Source organism: Eupeodes corollae, chromosome 2 (genome assembly GCF_945859685.1).
Source record: "Eupeodes corollae chromosome 2, idEupCoro1.1, whole genome shotgun sequence".
Lineage (NCBI taxonomy): Eukaryota > Metazoa > Arthropoda > Insecta > Diptera > Syrphidae > Eupeodes > Eupeodes corollae.
In genome coordinates, this window is record NC_079148.1 from 47,415,730 (window position 1) to 47,441,046 (window position 25,317).

General features: G+C 35.5%; 2 protein-coding genes across 2 annotated transcripts; one reads left to right on the forward strand and one right to left on the reverse strand.

The window, feature by feature from the left end:
• Window positions 1-3,633: 3,633 nt before the first annotated feature.
• Window positions 3,634-4,755, forward strand: LOC129946073 (rab-like protein 3). Its single transcript, XM_056056100.1, has 3 exons — window positions 3,634-3,790; window positions 3,845-4,312; window positions 4,383-4,755. Exons 1-3 carry the CDS (start codon window positions 3,742-3,744, stop codon window positions 4,631-4,633), a joined length of 768 nt encoding a protein of 255 aa, XP_055912075.1. The 5' UTR covers window positions 3,634-3,741; the 3' UTR covers window positions 4,634-4,755.
• A 3,563-nt stretch (window positions 4,756-8,318) lies between these two features.
• On the reverse strand, window positions 8,319-23,701 carry LOC129946833 (anaphase-promoting complex subunit 1). The gene is made up of 19 exons (XM_056057183.1): window positions 23,488-23,701; window positions 23,101-23,416; window positions 22,889-23,038; window positions 19,146-19,610; window positions 18,963-19,083; window positions 18,741-18,902; window positions 18,488-18,674; window positions 18,280-18,422; window positions 18,110-18,214; window positions 17,462-18,038; window positions 17,121-17,378; window positions 16,880-17,042; window positions 11,052-11,942; window positions 10,818-10,997; window positions 10,231-10,762; window positions 9,734-10,168; window positions 9,417-9,671; window positions 9,024-9,357; window positions 8,319-8,945 (listed from the first exon to the last, which is right to left on the reverse strand). The coding sequence occupies exons 1-19, from the start codon at window positions 23,509-23,511 to the stop codon at window positions 8,538-8,540; spliced, it is 5,706 nt and encodes a 1,901-aa protein (XP_055913158.1). The 5' UTR covers window positions 23,512-23,701; the 3' UTR covers window positions 8,319-8,537.
• Window positions 23,702-25,317: the final 1,616 nt, after the last annotated feature.

Below are 25,317 nucleotides of genomic sequence, written 5' to 3' on the forward strand. Positions count from 1 at the left end.
ATTATTGCGAATAATCCGCAATTGCGGATGCGGATGCGAATATTCGCAACATCTCTAGTAGGTATACATTTTATTGTTAAGAACAAGTTAAAAGCATAGTCTTAGGTTATCTTTGACATTTTTAAGTAATCATATTTTAAAAACTTGATGTGATAGAAAAGTTATAAGGTTAGATATGATTTCAGAACAAATGTGTCCTTAAGAAATTCAGGGGCCTGATTGTGGGATTCGCAGCGAATCGTTTTGCTAGCGAGTTTGCTATTTTTCAATTATTGCTTTCGCTTTCTTTTTCTTTTTCTTTTGCTTTTTCTTTTTGATTTCTACCAATTAACGAATTCGAAGACGAATTTGAAATATCATAATGTTTGTTGGCGAATTGAAATCCGACAGCTTTTTTTGCCGAATTCGCAGGCGAAAGAGTGCTTATTATTATTCACTGTTCGATTTCGTGGATTCTTTGTAGATAGTAATTATATAAAAATGTGAGCAAGCTTTATTTTTCTTTTCTTATAATTTATCCACAATACACAATAAAATATAAAATTTTGAATAAATCACTGCAAATTTCACAAATTGAATAAAAACAAAATAAAATTAGTGGAAAGCTGTCAAATCACTGGAATATAGGAAGATAAAGTCAAACCAAAAGTGTCCAATCATTGTAATATAGGACTATGTAATGTAGAACTATTTTCGCTTCGCCGCGAATTCGTTAATTAGTTAATACGACGAGAATCGAATATGAAAGGTCGAATTGAAAATGATCCGCCGCGAACCTCATAATCAACCCTAGTGTTTTATTTGTGGGATAGAAACAAATATCAATTTGCTCGACTTAATACGAGTGACACAGATAACAATTTGAATGTAAAATAAATCTCTTTTTCGTCGAAACTTTATCGAATGCAAAAATAAACTGAAATTAGTTATAACCAATTTTGTCTGAAACTTCTAACCCACTAAATTGTTTCGCTGATGACAGTACCCTCAGCTTTTCATATTCGTTTTTAGATTCTCATCCTTGTCCTTCAGATGTGAAACTTCAACGCCAGCGTATGATAAACTCATTAAATTTTGATCTGGATAGCATTGTACAATGGGGAATCAAAAACCGTGTAGAATTTAATGCTTCGAAAACTCAATGCTGTCGTTAAAGCGTAACCCACCCCGATGCCGATATCCATGGCACTTGCATCCAGGAAACTAAACAACTTTCAGTACTCGGTTTTAATATCACAGATCACCTCTTATGGAATGATCACATATTCGATATTGCAAAAAATGCTACTAGGTGCTTAGGATTTCTCCGACGGTGCAAGGAATTTTTCACCTCTTCTGATCTGGCTGTAATTTATAGAGCTTTCATTCCTCCAAAACTTGAATATAATTCGCATATTTGGGCAAGTACCCCTAAAACAAGTTTGAAAATGATAGGCGATAGAACCATAACCGAAACAATTACGTCACTTGAACACCGTCACTTGTTCTACCTATATTTTTATAAACAGTGTTCTATCGAATTAGCCAGTTGCATTCCCCCCTAAAACAATTCAGCCGTAATACTCGTATTTCTAGGAATGCATATCAGTTTAACCTTGAGCTCAATTTCGGACGTACTGTCAAGTACAGAGATTCTTTTTTTAACCACACATCGAGAATGTGGAATGCTTTACGCAGCTCTGTTTTTCCCTATCATTTTGATATTCAAAACTTTAAGACCAATGTGCATCGGTATCTCCTCTTTAATCCTTCCCTATTTTCCTAACGCTCGCACTGTGTTTAAACATACATGTTAAGGAAAAAAATAAAATCAACTCATTTAAATTTAATAGTTTTATTTCAGTTCAGAACTGAAGAAGGAAACACCTCAGGTTACATTACCTGTGTTTTGTTGGAAAATCTATCAATCTACAATATATTTAGTAGGGTTTACACGAATAACAAAAACAATATCCGCAGTATGAATACTACCGATAAACGTTAAAGTAGCATCTTACTACGGATGGGTTTTTGACATTTATACGAGTCTCGAATGGATCTTATGTGATTTCGTACTCAAATGTTAGTACGATTGATACTGCATTTGTATCTCGATGGCAGTGTTCGTTGAGTAGTTGTGAATTTGGAATAATGTGTTTTCCATTGGTGAAAAAAATCAATCTGTTACAGCTGATATTGTTTAGTCTTGTTAATGAAAATGGAATAACTGGGCTTTTTTTACAAGAGTAAACAATAGAAAAGATAATAAAGTTTTGTTATGTTTCCACCAAAGGTTTATCTTAGTTTAATAAAATAAATCTTTTTGGTGTTTCCACCACACAAGAAGATTTAAAAATGATTAAGTTTGACAGCACTTTCTAAAATACACATGGTGTTTCGATGTTTCTTATGAAGTGCAAGTGAAATAGTTTGATTCGTGTTAAACAATGAAAAACCACCATAGAAGAATATGCTACTAACAGCATGTGCATTTTTTTTTAAATTTAATAAAAACAAAACTATATTTTTTGTACACAGACATGAAAATTAACAGACCATAACGCATTATCTGTAAAACCAACTCCTCCACACAGGTTTTTCTTCACAAATTTTGACTCGACTCTAATCCACGACCGGAATCGAGGCGAAACAAGCTCATTTCAACTCGATTCAGGTGTATAAAGAATTAAGGCAAGCTTCAAGCTCGCTTCAACACTACATGTTAAAGTAAACTTCTTGAAGTTTTAATTGTGTGTCAAATTGTTTGGTTAAAACTTTGAAATCGACAACTTTCAAAAATCAGCTTACAAGATTTCACCCCTGGCCTGAATTTCGCTATTTTTTGATATATTATTCTGGCAAATATTCAATTGTATCAACTTTCAAATATAAAAACCTGACTACTGCTGATCGTTTTTTTTGGCAATTTCTCAATGTACTATACATAAAATCCCAAAAAAACACGGTTATTAACGCGTCCAATTTGTAGTGTTAAAGTGGATTGACGTTCAGATATTAATATCGCAACCTGAAAGCTGGAGTGAATACAAATTTAAATTGAATTGTTGAAAATGGTGTAAAACACGTGAAAGTATAAACATTTAAAAAAAAACAAGAAATGAAAACCTTCTATTACATTTGCAAAATTTTTCGACACTGATGCAGGCAAAGGTGCTATAATAAGGATGAACATTTTCATCTTCACTATAATCTTCAATCGATTTCCTATAATTAACATTTTTGAATGCGCCTGGCTTTTGATCATCTCTCTCTCTCTTTGAAACCAGTTTGATTTCATTATTTTGCATACTTTTTGTCTACAGACTTCGAAGTGGAGATACATTACATTTACCATTAAGAAACTGTTAGTCTAATGGGAATAAATGCTAAACCATAATAGAAGTTACCTATCACTAATATAAGAACTATAATAAATAGTTAAAGCTAACAAAGCTAGTGAATTTATAATTTGTGCATTACGCATTATTTATAATTTTTTTAAATGCGTTTTCAGTAACTTCACTACCTTTTTATATTTTCAATAAACCACACTGAATTATTTGCATTTAATCTCTTTATCTTCTTTGTAATAAAGTCAACAGGAAATGTTAACCTCGTTCCATCAGAGTCCGTCTAGCCGAACGTGTCTTTAATCATTGTGACGGGGCCTTAAATTTTAAATGTCACAATCAGCTGAGTACGACAACAAAAATAAAAACTATTTCAGTCGTCAACACAAAATTTTAAATCAAATTCTTCGAAATGGCTAAAAACATTGATAAAGTACGAATTCTTCTTGTTGGAGATTCAGGTAAATGATCTAAAAAAATGTAGTATATTTGTTACCAATAAATACCTTCCTTAGGTGTTGGAAAAACATGCCTTACCCACTTAATCGCCCACAATGAGTCCCTAACTCAGCCAGGATGGACGGTTGGCTGTTCAATAGAAGTAAAACTGCACGAATTCAAAGAAGGCACACCTCAGCAAAATACATTCTTCATTGAACTCTTCGACATAGGAGGCTCTTTAAATCACAAAAACTCCAGAGGAGTATTTTACAATCCAACACATGGAATAATTTTGGTTCATGATTTAACCAATCGGAAAAGCCATGAAAATCTCAAGGAATGGCTCTACGAAATTCTTAATAAAGATGGCAAGGATACTGCCAAGGGTAATAACACCGCGTCTTTAGCATCAGATGCAGCATTATTCGATCCAGAACAATTCTTTGGTTCGACCCAAATTCCCATATTGGTTGTTGGAACTAAACTTGATTTAGTAGATGAAAAGAGGCACCCAAAAATGTTACCAAAATCTGGTGGAATTGGTAGTTTTTAAATACAAAATTAAAATAGTGTACGAAAATGGGGGCATTTACGTTTTTTTTTTCTTTTTAGCTGAGCAATGTGGAGCCGAAGAGATTTGGCTGAATTGTAGAAATACCCGTAGTTTGGCGGCTGGCACCACAGACTCGGTTAAATTGGCTAGATTTTTCGACAAAGTTATTGAAAAGAAATTAAGCTCCCGTGAGTCTGGTATGTTTGGAGTAACAGATAGGAGAAAACTTATATCTTCGTCATCCTACACACCACTGGAAAGCAGCGCTCCCATATACATTCCAACTTCCAAGATCATCGATGCTAATTGATAATGTTAAAGTTGTTTCCAATAAAAAAAATATCATAATTATACAAAAGTTTAAAAATGTTTATTGTTTTTGTTTATAATTAAGGAGTTGGTCATCTTAAAACTCCCCAATTTCAAATTGAATATGAATTGTTATCGATGTTTTGAGGATCCTACGGAAATTGAAATGTTTATTTTTCTTGTTGCTAAATATGGCACACGGAACAGGGGCACCAGAAAGATGAAAAGGTACAAGCAGAATGAAATACTTTAAATATTCATTAAACTTTCAAGACGTTTATTTTGTGTTCATACTTTTTGCGCCAATTATTTTTTAATAAAACAAGAGTCATAATTAAAAGGGCTTTGAGACGGTGCTTACTTAAAATTTTTGAATTACAGGGCAAATTAGCTTTGTTTGTTCGAGCACATATGTAGATAATAATTGAATTTAAAATTGACGGTGTAACGACTTTTTAAATAGTACCCGTGGCGTAATGGTTCGTGCATGCCAGAGGTCTTGGGTTCAATCCCTGCCTGAAGTTTTTTTCACTGGTAATATCTCTAGGAATAATTCTTGTCATGAAAAGTGCTTTCTCAAATAAGCTGTTAGAATTTGGCGTAAAACTGTCTCCTCCATCCTCACATGATACGCACACAGTAATGGTTGAAAATTGTAAGTCACTAGGCACTATCAACGGCCTGTTGCAACACCTAATTTATCTATTTTTATGCCATGCTATTTGTGTAGCATTGACTGATGAAGTTAAATATTCATATTCAAGTATTGTTGGCTATAACTGATTGGCTTGCATTTCGAGCATTTAAGTTTATTCAAATAACGATGGCAAGAATAAAAATAATCAGCCAAATGATCACTGACCAGAGACAGAAAAGGTGTTATACTCAAAACTTATCTCTTAAAGCAATGAACTGTGTTTTTTAATTGGTTTTAATGACTCGAGTAAATGTTTCATTTCATTCAAAAATCATACATTGCCACTCATCTGAATAGGTTCACAAATATTTTCACCTCACTGTTGGCTTCTCTTCATATGTTTTGCAATGACACATCTTTTTTATATATGTAATGAAAGGGCATCATTTACCGCGTTTACAAGGAGAATTGAATCCGAATTGAATCAGGATTTAGCGCCGTATAGACCTGGATCGGATCGAAATAGGATTACTCGATCCGATCCCACTGAAAGAGGTGAATCGAATCGAAAATTTGTTTGTAAACCTGAATCGGGGAATCGAGTTATTGGTGTGTGAGGTCTTGCTTGTATGCGTGCGATAAGTTTTTTTCTATCTTGTTTGTTCTAAGCAAATATACTCCATTTAAATGGAGTATTTTTGGTTATAAGCTGAATTTTATTTGGCGCTCGTCTTTGTGTTGATAGCATTGTTTAAAAATTTGAAAAAACGTAGCAGTACGCACACAAATGCAACCCAAATGTCATTTCGATTCCATTTGAGTTCGATTCCTCGATTCAGTGCCATCATATACCTGGATCGAAATCTCAATTCGATTCGATTCGATTCCTCGATCTCCTCTTGTAACCAGGGTAATTATGTGCTTGTTTTGAGAGAACAAAAATTGTCTTAAAGCTTACCGTTATTCTCCCACGATAGTTGGACTAAATGTATAGCATTTTTTGGCTCATCTGAATAGGTTCAACAGCAAAACTTGCAGTTTGCGTTGAGTTGCGTGTTAATTGTAATCGAAATTTTATCTGTCAATAAAGTTATTGTATTTTTCCTATTAACGGGTCGCTGAAAATCTTTAAGCGAGGAAGAAAAAGGTAAAATAAAAGCATTTCGGGAATCAGGCCTTATCCAAAGACTTATAGCGAAGAAAATTAAAAGAAGTCAAAATTCGGTAGGAAGTTACTTGCGAAATATCCAAAATTATGCAAAAAACACGAAAGGAGGAACTTATACGGCCACGTCAATGGCTGATAGACCTGCTATCATCAGAGCAGTTTCTTATTCTCATGATTCCGCGTAAAAAATAAAATAAAAAAAAGGTTAGAAAAACGATAATTTAGAGGGCTCTGACGGCTATAATTATTACTTTCATGACATTCGAAAAGAGGAGCATTGTTTAAGTCGGCTGCATAGCTGTGAAGGCAGTGTTATGGTGTGGGGAGCTATTTCTTTGTACGGAGCTTTGGTGCTCAAATTTGTTACATCAAGAATGAATGCAAATTCTTATAAAGGTGTGCTAGAAAAGGCCTTTTCACAAATTTCTGACCTGTTTGGACCAATATCGTGGACATTATAACATGATAATGCCATACAGTATGGCAGTGTATTGAGAGTCAAAATGTGCAGATGGTGTGGCCACCATACTTTCCTGACCTTAACATAACAGAGAATGTGTGGGGACTTCTCTCACGTAAAGTATACGAGTCAGGGAGGCAATTCGAAGACAAAATTTGAATTTACGAGACTACATTAAAAAGAGGTGGCAACGCTCATTATTAACTTCTGTTAAATAATCATACAATACATAAATCTTTGAATTCAAATAATTTGTATTGTTTTAATCCATTTCATCCATTGAACCTATTCAGATGAGCCAAAAAAATGCTTGTTTTTATAAATACATTTAGTCCAACTACCGTGGGAGAATAACAGTAAGCTTTAAAACAAATATTTTTCTCCCAATATGATGCCCTTTCATGGCACATATCAAGTAAGGCCAACAGTGAGGTGAAAATATTTGTGAACCTCTTCAGATGAGCGGCAGTGTAAATGTATGGTGATCTTTATCAAAAGTCGTGGTCAATTCGAAAAAAAAATCTACGTGGATTTAGCCTTCGTCTCAACATTTTTCGAAAAAAAACAAAGCTCATACCATTGCTATATTGCCCATTTAACACTATGTGAAACTTGAGTGGCAAACCTACAGAAATTGTGTTGATAATTGCTTGACTGGTTTTCGGACATGCAACATTCATTTTGAGAACCCATAATCCATCCCATATGATTCCCTTTTAATTCTAAAACTGGACAAGATTTCGAACTCGCAACGTAGTTCAAAACGTATTTAAAATTGGAGAAGAGTACTCTTATCATAAAAACACATTAAGCGAGTGCAGCGGTGCTTCTGGTGTGTCCAGAATTGACAATGTCAATGTGAGGAATCATTGTGAGAGGTCGGCAAAAGTTGTTTAGAACGATCTAGTTTCTGGATTATTCTGGATTATTAACCCAGAATACTTCAAAAACACACTTACGAGTAGATTTTTACCTCCCGAGGCGTTCTTGTTTCTGGATGCACATGGCTATTTGTCCAACTCGATGAACGTACCTATAATATACCATATGGCAAGATTAGCTTCAGATAAAAGAATACTATATAGACCTTCTGAATTAGTAATATAATAGACCAATATACTGCGAAAGCATGCCTCAAAGATGTGAACAAAATTTCGATCGTTATAATCGCGAAAGATATTGGTGGCTTGACCGGGTCGTTGCAGACCAGTACTACTTTTAAAAATTAGTTTCTAAGAAAAAAATAGTCATAGTCAACATATCCGTCAATTCTGTCTTTGAAGTTGTTATAGGTCAGATTCTCCTCCATTGAAATTTCAACAAAAATAAGTTCATAAGAATCTGTACTCATTTCAGGCAGTTCATCAACCTTTTCTTTTACTTAAGATAAAACTTCTTCATGAAAGCCCATCGAAAAATGTTGATCCACTTGAACAAGAACGTCATTAGGTCCCACAAGAAGAAACCCAAAATTGTACAGGGTATCGGGGTCTTTTACACGAATAACAAAATACAAATATTTAATTTTGCTCTTCTGACTTTAAATGATAATTAAGTATTTATTAGTTTATTTAAATACAATCAGTTTTTAAAATTTTAGAGCTAAATTAATTAATTTAAATTTTTGTAACACTAACTCATTACGGTAAATCCAATACTTTAATTATGCAGTTAATTGTACTTGTCTCCATGTTGATTTTATTCAATTCATATAACAATCGCATGTAATTTACAGTTCCGCTCAAATCAACTAAACTCAGAACATTAGGCAGCAAGCCATAAAAAACAACCACCGCCAGAATTTTAGATATTTCATCAGATCCTAGTCCACATAAGCTTTCAAAGCAATGAGATGTAATAAAGCGTTTCAATTGATCCCTACTTGAGATCTGACAATTTTCAATGTACGATTTTAGATTTTCCAAAACAGAATTAACAATCTCCTTTGATATAAGGATGTTCTCCTTTTGCATTTGAATGTAGATTTCAATAAGCTTAAGCTGCCACACGTCATAAGTCTTTGCATGTTCCTTGATTGCTTGCAAAGTCTAGAAAAACAAAAAACATAAGAATAATTATAATTAAATACCAATTAAGATTAATGCACAAACAAAACTGCTGCTTACATTAACAATTGACAAATAAATTGGCAACCCATGCATCTTGTCTTTTATCACTGAATTATAAAAGATCACTATCAATTGTTGATAGCGCTCCATTTCGATTTTTGTTATTTTGCATTCCCTCGCATCAATGCTCAGGAACCGATCAGTGAAACCAATGACAATGGGATCCGAGGAAAATGTTTCCAAAGACTTAGTGTCAATTTTCCAGCAGGTGTACTGCTCCGTGGTTAGGGTTTGGGCGAACAGACTTTTCAGTCGATCCGGATCATCTAAATGTGAGTGACATCCGGAACGTTTTTTAATATCAATGCAACCAGATACTTCTAAAGCTTTTCTAAATATTAAATATTAGCCTTAGTGTATTTATGTTAATAGATTTAAAAAAAAACTTACACCAATTGATCCCAGTTACGTCCTTTTTCAAAACAAACTGGCCAATAATTCTGATCGTCTACTATCACTGATTTTAGAGTGCTCAATTCTGGTAACATACAAGGTGCCATGGGTAGCTTTTTAATCTCAGATGAACCGATTTCAATGTAGGAAATTTGACAGAGGCATAGTTTTTTTGTGTCGAGATCTCGGGGAAGGAAAAGTCTTGGTTCAACAGCCAATACGTAAAGATGACGGAATGCTTGAAGGTGATATCTACAAGTTTATGATTTAATCAAGAGAGTTATTCATTCGAAAGACTCAAAAATAACACCAACCTATTATCATTGCTATGATTTGGGAACTTTGGAAACAAAGCACACACAAGAGCTGCTACAGCTTCCGGTCTTTTTGAAAGTGTATATCGACCAGCGCCGAGAAATAAAAATCCCAATGACATGTGTATAGCCATTTGAGAGCCATAAGTAACCTGAGAATGAGCGGTGCCTATTCTAGAGCGCAAATATCGAATCATTCGCATTATTTCTAAATCTCCAGTTCCAGCATAAACAAGCGATATAGAAATGAGGATCAGCATAAGGCTACTCTCCACAGTTGCTCGTCCAGCATATTCGCCAACGTATTTGCCCGAGAATCCAAGGAAGAGTTTTATGGTTTTCTTCAGAGACTTGAAAGCTTCTTTGTTCTCGGTTCCCGCATATTTGAGACCTATACAAACAGCTGCTCCCGCAATTATGTTACAATACGCTTGCCTGAAATAGCAATCAATGACAACTCAAGAAATACACTAAAAGATAAAACAAATAAAACTCACGTAATTGCTTCATGATCTGTAAGATCTTTCTTTGGCACTGGTCCCCGATTGATATCGAATCTAAGATTTGCCGGAAACTGATTGAACAGCCATTCGGAGCTTGGTTCCACGTCTTTCCAAAGAATCAACCCTCGAGCGATTGTGCGAAGAAGAAGCAGATCTGGTCGTACTAGATCAAGAAGATAACTTGTATCGGGAGGATCCATCCATTGGGCAACTGCCTTATTGTCAGTATCGAAAAACATTAAACCAAGCGCCAGAGTTGCTCCTGGAGCGGTGACATCAATATTAACAGTGTCACCTTCTCGCACTTGGAATGAAGGCAGTTTGTACTTTTCTTTCTGTGATCCCAGCAATGGTCGTTTATTGCCGCCAACCATGTAATAGTGCAGCGTGTCAGGTAACTGCAAGTCTCTCAGACCAGCAGGAGCCTCACCATGCCCCAAGGTAACCAAACCTAAAGCTAAGCCAGCAGTCAATGCGTATGATTCACGTTCCACACTGTTTTCCATTTCCGGACCAGGCGGTCGACCTTTAATAAACATATGTTTGAAATTTCAAAGAAAATGTATGTTATTTGAATGTACCGATTTCTTGAAGCAAGACTTCTGCTATGTGTCGCTTTGCAGTTCCCTGGTATATGAGACCTATTCCCATTAGGGAAGCTACTTGAATATTTTGTGGAATATCTAATTCTAGAGCTGTGGCAGGTAATAATGCTTCAATGTGGACACTTAGCAGTTTTGTCGTCGTTGTATCCATTGTACCTATAAAAATAATGCATTCAGTCGAGAGCATTTAAAAATAAAAGCCTATTTTACCTCTGTGTGTAGCTGAAATTCCCAATAAGAGACCCACGCTTGTCATCTCATCGCATTTAACTAAATACTCATATATGCTCATAAACGAGAGAGTCTTAAGATGACCATTTAGACCAAGGGCCATTAAAAAGCCAGCGTGCTCGGTGGTGACTTCAGTTGGCCCTTTTGGTTTATTATACACAATCCAAGTGGAATCAACGTCCCTCGCATTTGGAGAAATTCTCAAACCAGCTGCAACACCATTGTGAAAACTTGGCCACAAGTTCATATTTGCGGGAAATTCAATTTGCTGCATCTCAATAGTTGCTCCCTTCACCGGTTCCTTTCCGGTGAGACATAACTTTGGAATTGGCATCGATTCCGTTGGAGTGGGAATTGATGTTCTCAATGTAAACATTCCTCGTCCCATTGGCAAGGTCATGGTTCTTGTACACAAAGCATACAATTGTTTTTCTTGCTCTTCGATGAATTCATGATCGGATATACCAGGCGATTGTGTAATGTCAATCAGAACTGGCTCCGAACTTATAAGCAAACGCCGGACTTCTGCTATTCTTAAGTCATCGGGAAAGCGTAGACTCAACAATTTTGTATCAATATTTTCCATGCCATCATCATCGGCAGATTCGGTTCGGGAAAATCCATTTGGATTTGGTGGACAACGTGGAGATAGGGAATCTTCAGCGTCTATGTTTGCTTTGCTAAACTTAACTGAATACAATTCTGTGGAATATTGATAGCGAGTGTGTTCCAGCAGCTCGGAACGCAATATAAGTTCGTAGGTTGGTGGTGCGCAACCCATCGGTGGGGAGAGACGTCCATGTTCTAAACATTCGGCTATTATCAAGTGCAAGGAAACAGGCAATCGTTCGACATCGGTTCTTGTCATGTCTGTCACAAAAAATGAGTGAAATATTTAAATTATATTGATTAAGCTTAAGTTGAAGCAAGAGCGATAACTCTAATTAACTTTGTGAATATGGGTGTGTTATAAAATAATTACACTAACAAGTGTTTGCCTAATTTAAATTAAATGCTTTTTTATAAAAAAGATAACTGTGATGAATCCTTGATAACAAGAGGAAATCATTTGCTCAGGAATTAGGTCATGATCCCTTCCAAGCTGATATACCTAATTACTATAATGTTGGATACTTTTCACTGCTCACATTTTTAAAGAGACTCAAGCAAAACTTTCGAAACTACTAGAGGACTGCGTCTCTCAAACTATAACTAAAATTAACTGATTGATAAATTTCCACTTGAGCCAGTTGGCATATTTCTACAGTGCACTGCTCAATTATCTCCTCACCTCTCATTAGTTTTTATTTTATCTTAAGCTCATAGGGAATTTCCACCTGTTTGGAAAGCCTCATTTGTTAAAGGATTTTAAACTATCGCCCAATTTTCAAAATTTTCCAAAACTATTTGTACGATATTTGACGTTTTCATTGCAAATCCTTCACTTCCTCTAGGTTACATGGTTTTAAGAATTTTAAGTCTACAGCTACCAAGTTTGTGGAATTTGTGTCCTTTACGCTCTCGGCGCTTAAAAAAATTTGATGTAATCTCAACAGACTTTAGCAAAGCCTTTAACAAAATATCCCACAGACTTATACTCTTTAAGTTTTCTAATTTCGGCTTTAAACCGATCTTTTTACCTACGCTTCAGATAAGCTCCCTCCCACTATTTTCTTGCTACCTCTGGCGTACTACAACCTCTTTTATATCCTCACCATTAATGGGCTGATGACACAATTTGTAAGGTTCATTGGGTCGATGCTTAATTATTATCTTAAGAAGAACTGCTTACATCTTAATAAGCGAGCAAAAACTTCATCTCGTCAAAACATAAACCTAAGCATTTTTTCTGTTGATACTATAGGCTCTTACGTTACCGAGGACTATATTTTCGGGCACAGATGATATAACACTCGAAGCTGTTAGGTTAGATTAAAGTGGCTGTTGGTTGGGAAGTCCAACACACTTAGACCAAAGTATGGTCCGTTGTGATACCACATGGATCAGTTGATCAGCTTAACTCGTCGAACCAATTGGAGCTTCTAATAAAGCGTAGGAGACAAATAATGCCAGATTTTTGTAGATCGCTGGTATCTTTGAAGTAGTAGCTTCCAAGGTGGATTCTACGTCTTTGTGATAAGGCAGGACATGTGCATAGAAGATGTGAGATTGTCTCCTCCTCCTCCTCGTCCATGCAACTCCTACAAAAATCATTTGCAGGGGCTCCAAGTCGAATAGCATGCCTTTCTATCAAGCAGTGCCCAGACAGGACACAAAAAACGTAGCTAATGTGCAATCTACTCAGAGAGATTAATTGTTTTGAGCGCCTGGCGCTAAGACTAGGCCAAATTAGTTTAGTCGCTAAACAGGTGGTGGTGTTATTCTACCTGAAGTTTGTTTTCTCTATGGTATCTTGCTTTAGCATGAGTTTACATGTAGCTAAGGGAAAACCTATGCTAGCATTGTGAGCCAGCAGAGGTAAAGTTGTTCCGCTTTTAGCAAGTTCGTCAGCTTTGCAACTTCCTGGAATGTCTCTATGGCCCGGCACCCAGAAAAGGTGAATGTTGAACTGTGCAGCCATCTCCGTAAGAGATGATCGACAATTAAGGGCTGTTAGTGAGTTAGTGGAGAGATATTCTAGGGACTTTGACGCAGCTTGGCTATCCGAGAAGATGCGTATATCATTAGTTAATATAACGTTTTCTCTAAGCCATGATTTGACTTCTTTTATAGCCAGGATTTCAGATTGGAACACGCTATAATGATCGGGTAGACGAAAGGAGAGGCTTAAGTTTAGTTTATGTGAGTATACGCCTCCACCAACACCAACCTCCGTTTTTGATCCGTCTGTATAAAAGTTTATAGGATCATCGTTAAAAAATGATATATTCTCCCAAGAAGACTTGGGAGGTATAGTCACTTTGAAGCTATGGTTATTAAACTGAGGATGGGGTATGGTGTAGTCAATATTACTGTTTATAGTTCTGAACGAGTTCAAAATAGTGGTGTGGCCAATTCCATTATTGATCCACAGAGAGGAGGCTTGAAGCCGTATGGCTGTATTAGCAGACGTTTGCTTGCTGAAAATGTCCAGCGGTATTAGATGGAACAGAACATCAAGTGAGGCGGAGGGGGTAGATCGAAGTGCTCCTCCCATACACAGGTAGGCTGTTCGTTGGACTTTGCTGAGTTTATCGCGATTAGTCGCTATATTTAGCGCCGTCCACCATACCGATACTTCATACGTAAGGATCGGCCTTATGACCGAGATATATAGCTAGTGTGTAATGCGGGGCTGTAGGCCCCATTTATTACCAATGGCCTTTTTACAGGAGAACAGGGCTACTCTTGAATATTAGGTTTCTTATCCAAAATGAGACCCAAGTATTTTGCTTTTTCAGAGAATTTAAGTGGTAAACCGTTTATGAGGGGAGGGTCAATGAGTGGGACTTTGTATTTCCTTGTGAAGAGGACAAGGTCGGTTTTTTGTGGGTTAACACCTAGTCCACACCGATTTGCCCATCTGTATATCTTTTAGTATATTGGGATGTTTACCCGTTACTGCAATAGCAACATCGTCCTCATAAGCAAACACTATGTATCCCTCTCTTTCTAGAATAATTAGTAATTCATTAAATTTTCAAAGGAGAGTGGATAGGACACCACCTTGTGGCGTACCTCTGCTGACACCCCTTTGTGCAGTAAAATCGCCCAGTTTTGAATTGATAATGCTGCTTATCAGCATCTGATTAATCAATTCACTGATCGACTTATCTACCTTCAGAAATGTCAATACACGTGCAATTGCAGATGTGTCGACATTGTTAAATGCACCCTCTAGATCTAAGAAGGCAACTAAGGTGTACTCTTTATGATGGAGGGAATAATCGATTGTGCCTCATACTTAGCAATAAGTCACTCCATCTCTTGAGTATGCAGATAAGAGGCATAAAAGCAAAAAACAAACGAACAGTTTTGATTCTTCATATCAATGAGAAGTAAACGAAGGAGGTTTATATATTGATCGAAAAGAGTCGAATACCATCAGATTTGTCAAAACGAGACTCGAAAATTTGTCAGGAAACTTCGGGGTGGTCTTTGGTTTTTTTTTTACCTGGTCATTTATAACAACTCTGTAAATGACATCAGCTTAGATCAAGCGCTGGATAACTCTTGGTAGTCGCTGTTTTTGTGGGTTTAGTGTGCAATTGAGAATAAAAGCCTTATCGAGAATCCATACCGGTGATGGCAAGTATGTAAACTTTTTGTCCTCGAGAGAAAAGTATGGGTTCCGTTGCAATAGTTCCACTGGTAATCTCATGGTTTATCTCACCGGAAAGTGGAACAAATCTTTACATCGTTTTGGAGAAAGTAAGATTATTTCGCTTGATATTTCAAAAGTATTTAATAGAGTTTGGCATCAAGCTCTCTCATCGAAAATTTGGTATTGATAAATCCCTTTCGGACCGTTCAATTCAAGTAGTATTGAACGGGTTCAAACTTCTAACCCACCAAATTGTTTCGCGGATGACAGTACCCTCAGCTTTTCATATTCGTTTTTAGATTCCCATTCTTGGGATGAGGACTACCAACGGCAGCGTATGATAAGCTCATTAAATTTTGATCTTGACAGCATTGTTCAATGGGGAATCAGAAACCGTGTCGAATTTAATGCTTCGAAAACTCAATGCTGTCCACTGTCGCAAAAGCGTAACCCTCACCCAATGCCACTATCCATGAGTGGTATGTGCATTATAAACCTCTTGTTGTGTAGTGATCACATATTTGACATCGCCATTACATTTATAAAGCCATTATTCGTCCAAAACTTGAGTACATTTCCCATATTTGGGCAGGTGCTGCTATAACCCACTTGAGTCTCTTGGACAGAATTCAAAACAGAGCTCTAAAAATGATAGGTGACCGTTGTCGAACTGAAACGTTTGCATCTCTCGAGCACCGTTGTAAGGTTTCATGTCTCTCATTATTTTATCGCTACTTCCATAAGCATTCCTCTAATGAAATAGCCAGTTGCATTTATCCCGTCAAACAATTCAACCGTAATACTCGTTCTTTTAGGAATGCCCTTCAGTTTACCTTTGAGCCCAATTTCGGTCGTAATGTAAAGTACAGAGATTCTTTTTTTAGTCACACTACACGAATGTGGAACGCTTCACCAGACTCAATATTTCCCACTCATTACAATGTGCAGGCATTTAAAACCAATGTGCATCGGTATCTACTTTCAAATCCTATCCTCCCCTCCAAATTACTCGCACTGTGTATAATCATTATAAGGGTATTCTTATCCCCTTGAGTGCGCGTACAGTATAAAAAAAATGCATACGCATTTCTATTCATAGATAAAATAATGTACATCGATAGGCCACGGGTCAAAAAACCGGGTATTTAACGGTCTGAAGGTATGTGAGGTTTTCAACTGTAATCCAGACGAGAAACAGAAGCAGACCTCATCTTTGGTGGTTATTTAAAACTGGAGACAGGAGGACCTCGCGCTTGGTTGCTTTCTCTTCCAAAAAACTAAAGTTTTATTCGTTTTAAAAAATGATTTAAATTTCGAAAAAGTACATCTAAAGAACGAAATATAAAACAAAATATTTATTATAAGAGCAAAGCGGGGTTCGCTACGACTTCAATATCGATAATGGTAATGCTTGGCCTTGAAACTGCTTAAAATCATCTGCTTCCTTATCACTTGAGAATAGTTAAGACTTTGTACAATTTTTTGACCTTTCTTATCTTTCCTCTTAGACAAAAACTTAAACTCTAAAACAATCAATACTCACCCATATTTATTAACATTTGTATAAGCTGTTCATGTAAAGGCACATTTGTTGCAATGTATTGCTTCTTCTTGTTGGGAAGATCCGAATACATTGTATCGGGAAATTCCAATGGTTTAATCCAATTCTTAATTTTTAAGCATCCATGAATTATAAGTGAAATTAACTGAATACAACAAGAAAAAACAAATACATAAGATCAAATCAAAATTCACGCCTTAGTTAAAACTACAAACTTATTTACCTTTAAAACATTTCTGCTAACTGTATTTATACCTTCTATACTGGAATATTGATAAATTTCCCGATTTTTAAGTATATTTTCAATTTGCTGGAAGATATTGGGCACCGGTTCGGCCAGTAGGTCTTTATGAAACATTTGTTTGGCATGATCTTCGGTGAAGATATTATGTGACTTAATGCTGGCCAAGTGCGGGAAATCCAGGAAATAATGAAGGCAGTGTGCAGTCAGTTGCATATCAGTCGCTAGTTGGTAAAGAAACTTAATGAAGCGAAAAAAAGAAAGGACTTTATTGTTGGAAAGAAAGTTCCCTATCGCTATTATCCCCCATCAACTAAACTTACCTCTCCCAAAGAACACAAACTATCATGCATTGTATTATCGAGCTTCAAGTCCTCATACAATAAATGGAAGGCAAAAAATATCTTTGGTATTTCCTTGAAAAGTATGGCACTGCAATCTATGAATTTAATTGCATTCGGCTTGAAAGGACCTTGTTTATTGCGCCGGTTCAAGATCGTTTCCAAATACTCCCAATCTTCGTCGGTGCCGTCGAGAACTTCATCATTCTTCCTTCTCTTTTTTGGTTCTTCTGGTTGACAAGGAATATTTATACTTGAATCATCAGAACTCGCTACTCGTCCCATCATTTCAGACAAAACAGTCTTGAACGTCTGCCATTCCTTTTCGCCACTAAAGTCCTTCGATCCGGGTGGATTTCGCACACCATACCAATGAGTTATCAGTTGAATAAATGTTTCCTTCTTCAGAATTCGTCGCAAGGCTTCTATGCATCGAGTTACGAAATAAGTTTCATTTATGAGTGGCAACGACAAGCGATACATTTTCCCCGTTGGATAGACAAGAGTTAACCGATTGCCAGCGGGATCGCGAAGGTTTAAGCAAACTCCACTGGTTCCGCTATATAAGTTAATAAAGATAAAATATATTTTCAACTTTCTCCCCAGATCAGTATCGACCATTAGACTCACCGATTTGGGAATAATGGCTGGAGTGGATGCACTGGTGATAACATGTGTAATTCTTCTTCGAAATTTGAATCACTTTTTTGAGATGTTGGCAGAAGACTGCTTCGTCTGTAAAATGTTTTTGAAAATTGTAATTTTATGGTGAGTAGAAAAAATTCCAAACAAAACTTTACCTTGGGAATGGAGAACATGATGGTTTGCTTTGGGGCAATGAAGATGGAAGAACAGCTACGACGTGAACCTTTGACACGAAAACTTTTCCTGTGTACAAGGTTAAGGTTCCACTTGGATCAAGAACTGCGATCATTTTCATTTTCTAAAATACATTGAAGAGTTGTAATTTTTGTTTTCCAATCAATTGAGAATACAAATAATACAAACCTCAAGGACAACAGCATCTTTAGCAGCTATTGAAAATATTTCACCTTCGATTTGAGTATTTTCCTCGTCGAAATTCAATATTCGAACTAATTGTAGCTTTCCCGATCTAGGAAGCAGAAAGCACAGATATGTCTGCCCGATCAAATCACTATGGATAAAAGCTTTTGTTGCAATTTCACAAAATTCTCTGAAATTCAAATTTAATTTGAAATTAAAAGTTAGTTAAAACCCTGATTATTTAGTCTAAACTAACTTTGACAATATCTGTTCGGTCCAAATGTGTTCCAAGCAATAATCTGGAACAATTGCTTTTGATGGCTGTGCCTGCCCGGGTTTCCTTATATCTTGCATTGACAATGAATGCGCTCCCAAAGAAGATTGCAATCGATTTAAAGCTGATTGACTGTTTGTTCGGCTGCAAGGATGGAAGAAATTTTAAGAAACCAGAAGCATTTATTTTCTAGAGACTACTCACTTAAAATTTCCAGCCCCACTGTTTATCGACTGGGAACTCAGAAATTTGCTAATATGTGGATTACAAGCAGTTGTTCCTAAACTCGATCGCGGCATATAGGCTGTACTGTTTTTGGCTCCAGCTAATTTTGATTTTTATTGATTTATGATTGTTCAGAGGTTTTTATGTTTTTAAAAATAATACCTGAAAATTTCATGGAACTTTGAGAAAAACTAGACAATCCAGGTCGTTGGGTTTGATTGACAGTTGTTGCACTACAAAATGCTGTCTCATTGTTACATCCAACATAAGATATTTCATCTTCTGTTGCTTTCCGCAATTTAGACACAAAATGTTTTCCCATTTTATTGTCGTAAAGCAAAACTAAATCACTGGATTCGGTGGTAAAGATGACACTGTAATCGGCTTCGGTGAGATAACTCACAACACCGCTTGATGACTTAATGAGTACCGGACATATTTCATCGAGAGGATGTGAAAGTGAAAATATTCGAGGCATTGATATAGCAAGATTTTGAACAATTGTATTGATGGCTTCCTTTTCAAGAAGTATTCCGAATTTTGTGACCCAGACATTGGAGACAGGAAATTCTAAATTTGATGTGAAATCTTCACCGTTGCTACAATAAACACGCAGGCAGGATGAATCTGAAAAAAATTATGAAATATGAAAGAATATTGGTTGTGGATGATATGACTTATTGGATCTGAAATTCGGAAAATACTTATATAGGTTCAGTTTATTAATTTTTCTGAGCTACATATATTCCTTCTGCTAAATCGAAGACGGTCTATTGTAAGCATATAAACAAGATAAAAAGCATGTTATCCAAATTTGACTGCTGCGAAACGAAAGTGTGTTTTCTCAACGACTAAGATAGCCGTATAAAGTGATGAAAGAATTCTTCCAGTTTATTTTATCAACTGAAATATACTCTTTGTCTAACAGCCATCAGATATCCCGCCTCTGAAGTGCTAGGTTTTACAGGGCCACCAAAGCAAAAGAGGAGAGAAGAACAAAGGTTTGTTAGTAGGAAAAAAGGAGCATGAGAAGCTTGGGATCGATGAGTTAGAGGGAACAGGAATGAGCTTCCTAAATTTTACCAAAAAATTAGAATATTGTTTGTTTACCAAAGCAACGCTATAAATTTAGACAATGATACCAGCCCTGAAATTAAACGAAGAATAACTCTTGCAAACCGCTGCTTCTTTGGACTTAGAATGCACTTGAAGATAAAATTCTCTCTCGAGTATCCAGACTTGGCGCTCATCATGAGAACGTCTTGCGATATTTAGAGAGGACAATTATTCTGGTGATTTTTGGTCCACTCTACATAGATGGAGAGTTTACGAGAAGATACTACGACCACCTGTACTGCCCATAATCTCGTTAAGGCCTTATCTACAAAATTTCCGATTTTGAGTTTTTTACATATTTGGAGTTAGGGCATTGTCTCTGTATTTTCTACATTCATTTCTTAACCTTAAATCTTCAAATAAGCCAGAAAAACACAATTTCTAGAAGCCCTAACTACAAATCATGTGCATCGAAATTTATAAAATAGGGACTTTTATAATGCACTGCATAGAGAATATTCATGTTCTTTTTTAAAAAGCCCTATGTGGCAGTTAGGGCTTTTTATAAATTTTGATGCAAGAATTTTTGTAGTTAGGGCTTTTTTTCTGGCTGCAATTTTTTATGTAAAAGGTTTTAACCTCGTAACGTGTTGAATCTTATTGAGTTTTTTTACGAATTTAGAATTTGATTTTGTTGGAGAGTGCGTTATTGGCCTTCAGTTGAATGAAATTTTTGATACGCAAAGGTCGTAACCTAGTTTCGTGCTTGGTCCTGTTTAAGCAGAGGGCTTTATTATTAATTTTTCTTATTTTTCTTCATATATATTATTTAAAATAAGTGATTAAACATGAACCGGTCAAGAATGCTTGTTAATGTAGCTTTAAATATTAATCACAGAAAAAAAATCGAGTTAATGAAAACAGAATTAAGAAATTAAAATAAAGAAAAATAGGTTGAAGTGGATCCTGATTATGTTCCCGAAAATAGTAGTGATTCAGAAAATGAAAATATCCTTGTTACTATTGGTGGTACAGAGACAGACGGAGTGAATCAAGTAGAAATTGTAACATTAAATATTGAAGAAGTGGAAGAGACAAACCCAGGACAGGCTGCGGAGTCCAACGATGATGGCGGAAGATTGAAGCAGAAGAGAAAAGGGCTGTCAGCCAAAGAAAAACAAAGAAAAACAAAGTAAAAGAAGAGAAAAATAATCAAAAAACATCCGGTTTGACTACCGGGTGGAAAAAAATGTATTAAAAAATGCATTTCAAATAATTGTAAAGGTAGGAGAATTGAAATAAATACTCAGTTTTGGTCTTTAGATTGGCTTGAATGGCGACATTTTATATTAAATTCAACACGCTAACAAAACACTGCTCGTGATACAAAAAAAGATAAGTTATCGTCAAGGAGAAAATTTAGCTTTTTCTATTTTTGGAAAAATGAACAGGGTAATATCTGTGCTGTTTGCAAAACCTTCTACCTTACTATGTTAGGTTTTTCCAAGGAAAACAACAGAGTAATTTATGACGTAATTATGACAACTCCTCAAAATTCATTAGCACCCCTTAATGATAAACGTGGACGATGTGGTCGTTCGTATCCCCGATTGGACACACAAAAAATAAAAGAGTTTATTGAGGCTTACAATCCAACGATTTCTCACTATCGTCGAGAGCACGCTCCTCTACGCCGTTATCTTCCAAGTAACTTAACCACGATAAAGCATGCATAAAAGTAGAGGGAGGAAGCAAACATTTGTTCTACAAATTATTCTTTGAGTCAGATTTCATAACGCTTAATTTTCTAAAAAATAAATATATGAAGTCAGGATTTTATAGGCCCGCTTCAGCCGTTCGTTCTCAACCAAGAGGAATTGCCATCGAACGAAAAAATTAAATTGAAAAAAATTAGTTTTCTTTCTCATAACTAAAATGTTTAAAATAAACTAATTTAATTTGAATTCTTATTTCATGTTTTATTAAGGTCTTTTAATAAAGTATAACGTAAATTATTACATAGGGCCTTTTTTTGTTTTCGTCCAAAGCAAAAAAGCCCTATCTACCTTGTTTTCCAAATGAATACAAATTTTGAGTTTAAAACTATTCCAAAAAATAAAGCAATAAAAAAGCTTTAGAAAAATATTTTTTGGTATTTTCACTTTTTACCTTCAGGTCACGGTTAACGATTTAGTGTTTACATCATTATCTCGAAATAGTTAAAATGTTAGTTAGGACTTTTAAGAAATTATGGGCAGTGTACGCGCTGTACAGCGACAATGATTTAATCAAAAGACTCAAAGTCCAACGACTTACGAATGCTGGCTCATGTAAAGCGAATGGACATCAACGCGCCAGCTCCAGAGAAATGCCGAGGCTCATTACCTTGAACAACTTGTTGTTGTGCGAAACTGGAAACAGCTAGCTGGGGTCTAGCTGGTTGTAGACGCATGTTGGTTAAGATCCAGGTCCGTTCCGGACTTTAACTCCACTTTAAGTAAGTATCTGATTTGTTTTGAGATAAAATGTTTTTGCGATATTATTGTTGTAGATTTGTTTTCTTATGCTTTTTAAACTATTCTATCTGGAACAATACTATTGTTTTCTCACTTAAAAGAAACAGTTTCAATAAGGAAGAGCTCATTCAAGGATGGACTCCAAATGCTGCTAGTCGCAATAAGAAAATATTTTGTAAAAAGAATGTTGTTATACCTATATTGAAGTTTTCATCTATTAAGAAAAATCGTTTCCCCTTGCCGGGAAAGACTAGTGGGATCGGCTTTTACAACAGCCTTAACAGGAGTAATAGATATCTAATGACAAACTTACTGCCACATAAAGATACTTACCAATTAAGCATATTGAAGTGAGATTACTCTTATCGGACTCTTTTTTAAGGGTTCCATGTAAAAAGCTTTGATTGCAGAAGAAGGCAAATTTTATAGGTGTTTCACAAGTAAAGCACATTCGCGGAAGAACTCCTCTTTCAGCATAAAGACCTTACAAAAAATAAAATAAATATGTATTGGTCTTTTTGTATTAATTTAAATAAAATACCTACCTCGATTCCAAACAGCTGTATTTTTCTTCACATACAATTCCTCCTCGGAATTCACATAGAAATCGGTCATGTATTCGGGGTTCTTATTATCTTTTGATTTGTTCTTTTCTTGATTTTGCTGCTGTGGAGTTTCTCGTCGACATTCAGAATAGATTTCACGAATATACCAAAATTCATTAAACTCATCATTCGAGGAAATATTAACATTTTGCATGCGATAGAGAAGAACATTCTCGGAAGGGATGCAAGAATTTGGCATAGGCACCACAGGACCTGGGTGCTCCTCAACCGCCTGACGCCCCCGAGGAATGAATTCCTTTTGTGGAAAACATTTTGTTTGTTAGTGTTTAAAATCTAAAATAATGCTAATCTTACAAATTTACTTACCAAAGGTTCTGAGGCGGCGATCATAGCTTCGCCAGTTTCATCCAGATTTGCAAAATAATGTTAAATCGTGAATTAAATATCCACTGAATGTCGTTGTTTTTATAGATTGAATTACTTTTGTTGTTTATATTGAAAATAGTTTTGTTTTTTGGATTTAATATTTTATAATTTTAAAATAAAGTTTGTTTCGGTGAATTGTTAACACCGCTAACAAAATTAAAATCCACAAAACTACCGGGAAAAGAATATAAACTAAAAAGAGGAATGTCAAAAATTAAAAATTAATTGTTGCTTTTTTGCAATTTTTGTCGTTCCTCTTCGGTTTATTCATTTTGTTTTGTTCAGATTTTTCTTATTAAGGGTGAGGTAGGTGTGTTTGTTTTCATGTTGGCGATGTTTTTTCATAGAAAATGTCATAATGGCGATTATTTGCCATAATTTTGATCACAAGTCTTGTCTTAAGACCCCTCTGACAAGATGAAACAAAATTTAATGGAAAATTTTAAGTTTTTTGTTTCGGTTAAAAGTGGATTAGGAAAATGTAGAAAGCCTAAGAAAGTGGGAGAGAATACACCAATTGTTCATATTTTTTTAATTCCTATAAAATACTATACTAAAACATTTGACATATAATAGAGCCTTACCAATAATTTTCGCTAAACACACGTTTAGATATCGTTGAGTTAAATTTTAACAGAGAGTTAATTTGTGTGTATACTAATAAGCAAAATAAACACGTTTTTTACTACATTATCTGTCAAAAAGACAGCATTGAATTGACATTAGCAAGATTTGCAAAAATAATCAAAACAAGAATATTTGATTCAAATTAAATTATACAATATTTAAATTAAAATTATTGAGAGTTCAAAATAATAAATGGTTTGAAATTTTGGTAGAACAAATAAGAACAAAACATATTTGTTTAACAATTATTTATTAATGACTTTTTAAAAAAGACATATAAGTTTATGTTTTAAAACTAAATTAAATACTTTTTCTACTTAAAATGCTACAAAAAAAATCACAAAAAAAATAAAGTTCAGTCCGTGCTCGAAAAAAAAACACAATGCTTATAAACTAATTACAAAATAGCACTTATGCACTTATAACAAAACAAATAAATACTCCAGTTTGTTAGAAAAAAATATTAATGACTCTTGGTATGATTCAGTTAGATTTACAGAAAATCTATCTACCAATCAAATTCCAGTGAAAGAAATGAAGCTAAATTCATTTAAAGGCACAATTCACGTTTATTGGCAGATAAATTATCCGTAAAATTCAGGTTCTGGTGGATTTAATGGGGATGGTAAACTGCATCAAAAAAATGCACGTACCTCTGACTGTTTAGTGAACTAATCTGCATGCTTTAACAAAAATACTTACTATATATTTATTTTATTTTTCATTAATCATTATTTTTTATTATGATAGAAGCAAAATCAAAATAAAATTTAGAATGCTATTGCAATGTCCTCGCTTAAGCCCATTTTATTGGCGCTGGCTTTTAAGTTCTCTCTTAGTATTTGCAAATAAACCATTTTACCCATCATTGATTCAACAAATACTAAATTTCCAAACCCGCTAGCCCCCCCCCCCCCCCATCGCTCCCCAAACTATGACATTTCCGCCTCCATGCTTCACTGTTAGCTGCATTTTTTTTTGTCTCCAAGGCCGTGTTTGGTTACCGCCACACAAACCTTCTTCCATCCTTGAACTTACTCTCGTCAAGAAATAACACGTTCTTCCAGAAATCATTCGGCTTTGAAACATACGCATTTGCATGGTCCAAACACTTTTGCATGTCTATCTTTGAAATATATGGCT

Coding starts and splice junctions, on each gene's coding strand:
- LOC129946073 (XM_056056100.1), top strand. CDS start 3,742: ATGGCTAAAAACATTGATAAAGTACGAATTCTTCTTGTTGGAGATTCA. Junction 3,791..3,844: donor TCTTCTTGTTGGAGATTCAG/GTAAATGATCTA, acceptor TACCTTCCTTAG/GTGTTGGAAAAACATGCCTT. Junction 4,313..4,382: donor ACCAAAATCTGGTGGAATTG/GTAGTTTTTAAA, acceptor TTTTCTTTTTAG/CTGAGCAATGTGGAGCCGAA.
- LOC129946833 (XM_056057183.1), bottom strand. CDS start 23,511: ATGATCGCCGCCTCAGAACCTTTG. Junction 23,039..23,100: donor TACAGCTGTTTGGAATCGAG/GTAGGTATTTTA, acceptor ATTTTTTGTAAG/GTCTTTATGCTGAAAGAGGA. Junction 18,423..18,487: donor AAGATGCTGTTGTCCTTGAG/GTTTGTATTATT, acceptor AATGTATTTTAG/AAAATGAAAATGATCGCAGT.